Source organism: Parus major, chromosome 4A, assembly GCF_001522545.3.
Source record: "Parus major isolate Abel chromosome 4A, Parus_major1.1, whole genome shotgun sequence".
Lineage (NCBI taxonomy): Eukaryota > Metazoa > Chordata > Aves > Passeriformes > Paridae > Parus > Parus major.
The window spans coordinates 19673102-19679101 of record NC_031772.1 but is presented as its reverse complement, the minus strand read 5'-3'; the positions used below and the strand labels follow the sequence as shown (position 1 = coordinate 19679101).

General features: G+C 64.8%; 1 protein-coding gene across 6 annotated transcripts in view; it reads right to left on the bottom strand.

The window, feature by feature from the left end:
- UTP14A (UTP14A small subunit processome component) overlaps positions 1 to 5601 on the bottom strand; it is a 6158-nt gene extending 557 nt beyond the window's left edge. Inside the window, exons 1-15 of one of the 6 annotated variants that reach the window (XM_033514054.1) lie at positions 5522 to 5601; positions 5221 to 5285; positions 5001 to 5065; positions 4773 to 4915; positions 4527 to 4682; positions 3463 to 3582; positions 3261 to 3355; positions 3025 to 3148; positions 2865 to 2942; positions 2059 to 2410; positions 1840 to 1907; positions 1285 to 1761; positions 724 to 911; positions 557 to 656; positions 1 to 228 (exon numbers count right to left, since the gene is read on the bottom strand). In XM_033514054.1, coding sequence (XP_033369945.1) covers positions 1 to 228; positions 557 to 656; positions 724 to 911; positions 1285 to 1761; positions 1840 to 1907; positions 2059 to 2410; positions 2865 to 2942; positions 3025 to 3148; positions 3261 to 3355; positions 3463 to 3582; positions 4527 to 4682; positions 4773 to 4915; positions 5001 to 5065; positions 5221 to 5285; positions 5522 to 5581 — 2319 coding nt within the window. In that variant the 5' untranslated portion in view covers positions 5582 to 5601. Of the gene's footprint in view, positions 229 to 324; positions 441 to 556; positions 657 to 723; positions 912 to 1284; positions 1908 to 2058; positions 2411 to 2864; positions 2943 to 3024; positions 3149 to 3260; positions 3356 to 3462; positions 3583 to 4526; positions 4683 to 4772; positions 4916 to 5000; positions 5066 to 5220; positions 5286 to 5521 lie in introns of all 6 variants that reach the window. The other 5 variants (XM_033514053.1, XR_004497247.1, XM_019006550.2 and 2 more) reach the window with 5 other exon arrangements.
- Positions 5602 to 6000: the final 399 nt, after the last annotated feature.

The following is a 6000-nucleotide window of genomic DNA, read 5'->3' as shown; positions in this document are numbered from 1 at the left end:
CTTCTTCCCTGGTACAGCCTCCTCCCTGAGCCTGGTCCCGCTGCCAGGGGCCGTGTCAGGGACATCCTCAGCTGAGATGGGCTGGATGATGTGGCCGGTGCGGGTGATGACTCGAGGGGCTGTCAGCTTCTGGAAGGCGCGCTGAGTGTTCCACGTGGGGCCCACGGGCGTCCTCATGCTCCGCTCAAACTGCTGGTGCCGCTCGAAGGGGAAGGGCAGCTCGCTGACCTGTGGGGACACCGCAGGGGTCGTGGCCCTGAGCCACCCAGCCTAGCTTTTCCAGCCCAATGACCACGACTTCCCACTTGTCCAGGACCCACTCACACTTCTGCTTCCCCTTCTGCTGCCGGCAGAGCTCAAGAGAGCTGGAACCACCACCACCACCAAGGGAGCAGCCCCGTACATCCCTCCTCCTTCAATTCTGAGTTTTAAACTGGAACCTAAGCACCGGGCAGGGATTACAGGCAGGGATTGTGGACGTTTTGGGAAGGGATCACAGGAATGCCCCAGGCTTGCCCAGGTGCTGGAGCTCTCACAGAGAGCAGGAGGGCCCCACCTGATGCGCTGCCGCGTGGATGTTGCGTTTCTCGCTCATGATGACGTGGGGCATGAACTGGTCCTTCCGCGGAGGTGCCGGCGGCGGCTTGATCAGGAACCTGCGGGCAAGTGAGGGGTGAGAGCTGGCACGGGGCTGGGCGCATCCCTGAGCTCTCCCCCACTCACCTCTTGACCTTCCTGGCGCTGGGTTTGAGCCCCGTGCCGCCCCACTCGCCCCAGCCCGGCAGCACCAGGTTCACCGGCTGCGGCTTCACCTCCTCCTCTGCCTTGCGCTTCTCCCGGCGGAAGTCAGCAACCACATCATCCCCAGCAAAGGCCTCCATGATCATCCCACGCTGCTCCACACCACCCTCCTGCACAAGGACAAGGCAGAGAGGCTTTAAGGGTTACTGGGGGAACTGGGAGAGACTCGGACAAACTGGGAGGCACTGGGAGAGGGTTTGTGGGTACTACAGAGAGTGAGAAGGGGGTAAAAGTTCCTGAGCATTACTGGTGGAGGTTTGGGGTTTCTATAAGGGGGTTTAGGAGTACTGGAAGTTACAAGTTTGGGGCTTCTCGTTACTGGTTTGAGGTTACTGGGAGTTACTGAAAGGAGGTTTGGGGTTACTGGAATGGAGTTTAGGGTTACCAGGAGAGGGTTTGGGGTTACTGAGACTTAATGTTTTGGGTATTACTGGATGGGTGTTTTGGGTACTGGGGAGCACAGAGGAGGCTCATCCTGCTCACCTCCTCCTCCAGGACCACAGGCAGGCTGGGGCAATCCATCTCCTGGGGCTTCCCATCCAGCAAAGCCTCCAGGCTGATCATCTTCCTCTTGGCTGGTGTTTTCTTGGTATGTCTGCCCCCAGCTCTGCCTTCCTCCTGCTGCTGTGCTTGCTTCCCTGCTCTCGGGGCTACCAGCTTCTCCTGCTCCAAGGAGCTCTCCACAAGCTCCTCCTTGGCCAGACTCTCCACATCCTCCATGGTCTGCACACGGCGCAGCTGCTCCGAGAGCAGGAGCTGCTCCTGGGCCTGTGGGGGTGGCTCCAGCCCTGTGCTCACCAGCTCCTCAGCACAGGCTGGGGACACTGGGCTGTCCCCCAGCTCCTCAGCACAGGCTGGGGACACTGGGCTGTCCCCCAGCTCCTCAGCACAGGCTGGGGACACTGGGCTGTCCCCCAGTTCCTCAGCACGGGCTGGGGGCACTGGGCTGTCCCCCAGTTCCTCAGCACAGGCTGGGGACACTGGGCTGTCCCCCAGTTCCTCAGCACGGGCTGGGGGCACTGGGCTGTCCCCCAGTTCCTCAGCACAGGCTGGGGGCACTGGGTTGTCCCCCAGCTGCTTGGCACCAGCCTCAGCCTCATCAGCACCTACGTGTTGAGGGTAGAAATGGTCACTCCACAGGGCAGAGAATAAGGACAGCTGTGTGGAATCAGCCAAAAGCTGTCCCCAGATCCCCCTTCCTTTGTCCAGCCCCACAGCACTCCCAGCCCACCCAGCCTGGGCCCTCGAGCTCCTCACCATGCTCCTCACCAAGCCCCTCGGGGCTCCCTGTCCGCTCCCGTCGCTTCTGCTCAAAGTCCTGCAGCAGAGCTTCTTCCTCCGACAGCTCCTCCTCCTCCTCCTCCTCCTTGTTCTCCGTGGCACCAGGCACTGTGTCACCTCTTGGACCCTCCTGTGCCTCAGGCTCTGGGGCTGGGCCACTGGGCTTGCCCAGCATCCAGGGGTTAGCCCCGCTGGCCCCGCTGGCCACGGGCAGGGCCGTGCTGTCCTCCTCGGGCACCTCACACAGCTCCTCCTCGGGCGGCTCCACCCGCACCTTCTGCATCAGCTCCTTGTTCCTGGCCAGCTGCTCCTGCATGGCCTTGCGGGCCTGGGGGGCACCCAGAGGCTCTAACACAGGGCAGAGACAACATTCCCAACCTTCCCTGCCCACCTCAGGGGCACCCACCTTCCCTGCCTCCCCCCTTCCCCAGGCTGAGGACCCCGTCGTAGCATTCCAATGTGTAAATGGGCTTATAAGAGATAGAGAGACTTTATACTGTGGCTTGGAGGGACAGGACAAGGGGGAATGGCTGTGCACTGACAGAAGACAGGGACAGATGGGATACTGGGAAGAAATTGTTCCCTGTCAGGCTGGGGAGGCCCTGGCAGAGATTGCCCAGAGGAGCTGTGGCTTCCCTATCCCCAGAAATGTTCGAGGTCAGGTTGGCTGGGGCTTGGAGCAACCTGGGGTAGTTGAAAGTGTCCCTGCCCATGGCAGAGGGGTGAAACTGGATGAACTTTAAGGTCCCTTCCCACAAAGCCCTTTTGTGGCTCCATCTCACCTCGAGGTCATACTTAGCCATAATGGCCCTGGATCGGGCCCATTTTCCCTTGTTCTGGTGCTTGAGGCTCATCCGCTCCTGGGGGAAGAGAAGCGTCACACAGAGCTCCCCAAGGAGCAGGGTCCTCCTGGGGGCTGGGGCAGAGGTGCCAAGGCAGCACCTGCATCCTGAGCTGCTCCAGCTCCTCCAGCCGTGCCAAGGCGGCCGCAGGGTCCGATTTGTGCAGCTGCTCAAACTCCTTCAGGGCCTGGCGCCTGCGGCTCTTCTTGAGCACGCGGTGGTACCTGCGGCACAGGGTGGCTCAGGGGTGGCTCAGGGGTGGCTCAGGGGTGGCTCAGGGACAGGCCATGGGCGAGGTGGGGCAGCCCAGCCCTCCCAGCACAGGCCCAGCCTCACTTCTTGCTCTTGATCCGCTTCGTTCGCCGAGCCTTGGCCTCGTAGTAGGACTGCACTGCCCGCGCCTTCTGCAGCTCCGCACGCCGGCGCTGCGCCTGCCAGGGAGCACGGGGTGAGGAACACGGGGTGAGGGATGGGGAGCAGGGGGTGAGGGATGGGGCCAAGGAAGAAGCCCCCAGGGCCCAGCAGGGTGAAGTCTCACCTCCTCCAAACTCATGGCCTGCAGTGACGCCATCTCCTCCGGTGTCAGCAGCGGATCTGTGACAGGCTGCTGTGTCTTGTGGAGCAATCCAAAGATCTCCTGCTCCAGTGGAGTTCGTGCCTGTTGGGACAGTAGATGTGGCAAGAGGATGAGGAGAACTGCAAGGGGCAGTGCCCATCCATTCTCACTGCCCCCAGGTAGGTGTGTGGAAGGCCCGGGGAAGCGTCCCCACCTTGGGGGACTGGGTGGTCACAGCCTCACCACAGGTCCCACACCACAGCCCCTGGGCACCCTCCCAGCCACACGGGCAGCTGGGGGCAGGTGATTCCTCCCACGTTACAGGAATGGCCTCAGCTGCCAGGCAGCACTGACTGACCAGGTGGCACCACACAAGGAGCACGGAGCAGGAGCTCCAGGCCATGCAATGCCACGTCCCTCCGAAACAGAAAGGGACATTTGGGCACATCAGTGTGACAGGTTTGTTGGGAGTCCTGCAGAGGCTGCCCCCCCTCACCTGGGCATCTGACAACCCTCAGGGATGGCAGTGGCTTCCTGTCAGCAGCACAACCCCAACTTGCATTCAAAACCAAACACATCCCTCTGTTGTAAGGATTGTTCCCAGGCACGCAGGACTTGGCAAACCAATCCCCTCTGCTCAGCCCTTGGGACACTCCCACCTGTCTTGCCCTGAGGGGCTACAAGGAGCAGAGGGGACAGAGCAGTGTCCAAACCCTCTGCTCACACCTTCCCTGGCCTGTCCCAGATGGAATTTACACACTTCACTGTGTGAGGAACACAGACTGCCCTTCCAACCTTCCCGAGCTCAGCCCCAGGCTGGGCCTTCCTCACCTCCATCACTGCCCCCAGCACAGCCAGCAAACATCGACCTGCCCCACCGATCCTGGAGCCACTCTGAGCCACCTCCAGAGCCACTCTGAGCCACCTCCAGAGCCACTCTGAGCCACCCAGAGCCACTCTGAGCCACCCAGAGCCACCCCAGAGTCACCCTGAGCCACTCTGAGCCACTCTGAGCCACCCTGAGCCACCCCCCCTGCAGTGGCCACCTTCCATGCCGAGGTGACTCTCTCCAGAGGGGTGACGGTGGCGATGTCCTGCCGCAGGGGGAACACCAGCTGCTCCGCACGCCGGTTCTGCAGCACCACCTGCTGCCACTTGCCCACGTCCTTCGAGGTGGTGACATAGGCGGCCTCCCTCACCACCTGGAGGGCAGAGAAAGGCGATGCCGGCATCAGGGAGGGGCAGGGGGTCCTGGGGGCTCAGCTCACACCCCCTTGGCTCCCTGCACTCACCCTCTTGGCCTCCTCTTTGCTCAGCGGCAGCTCCACCGCCGCCTTCCGCTTCACTCTGACCAGCTCCTTCCTCACGCTGCCCAGCGTGGAATTGGGATGGATGGGCTGCAGCAGCTCCGACAGAACCAGCTTTTCCCCAGCACCTAGGCCCGGGTGTGGCACTGCCAGGTGAGGGGGCTGTCCCGGCCCTCACGGGGCTCTCGGTGGGCAGCCCTGCCCCTGGCTCACCTTTGCAGGTAACGTTGAACTCGGACACCTGCCCGCTCGCCTCCGAGCGCTCCGCCAGCTTCCGCCTGCGAGGGAGGGACACAAAACAGCCCCAAGGCTTCCTCGTGTCCCGCGGCTGCTCCGGGGGCTTTGGGGCCGGGCAGCGCCCCACCTGCCCCGCTTCCAGCGCAGCCCCTCGCGGCCCCGGGGCCGGGCAGCGGGAGCCCGTGCCCGCACTCACCGCTTCCGTCCGGACAGGGCGCTGATCGCCTCCAGGAGCCGCCGGTGCCGCCGCTCGCCATCCTCCTGCCACGGCACACGCGCTCACAGCCGCGGCCCCGCGGGGATGGTCCCAGCGCCCGCTCCCGCCCGCTCCCCGCTGCCCCCACGGCACCGCCCGGCCCGCTCCCGGGCCCGACATCCCCGGCCGGGCCACGCCGTCCACCGCTGCGCCCATCCCGGCCAGGAGAGCGCCCGGAGCCCCGCAAACAGCGGTGGAGGCCGCCCGGAGAGCCCGTCGCGTTCTTTCCGGCCCCGCTCACCCCCTCCTCGCTGTCGCTGCCGCTCCCGGCCGCCGCCGCTGCCGGATCCTCCTCCGCCATGGCTCCGCACGCCGGCACTGCCGCAAAGCGCCACCGAGTGTCGCGCCGAGCCCTCGCGCCCTGCCGCAAAGCGCGCCCGCGTGACGTTCAGGTTGCCATGGCAGCGGGCCCGGCGGGCGGGGCGGGAGAACCGGTGGGGACCGAGGGGGGCCCGGGGGAAACCGGAGCGCGGACACCGCCGTCCCGGCCTCGGACAGGGCCCCCGGGACGGCTCTGGCTCTCCCGGAGCGGCCCCGGTTCGGCGGGCAGCGGGGGCCGGAGCAGCTGGTGACCCTCGTGCGTGCCCCAGCCCCGGCGATTCCAGCGCTCGCTGTTTTCTCCCGGGACGCGCCGGTGCCGCGGGCTCGGGACGGAGCTCCCGCACCTACGGCTCGTCCCGTCCGGCCGGATCCGGCTCTTGGGAGCATTTCTGGGGCAGG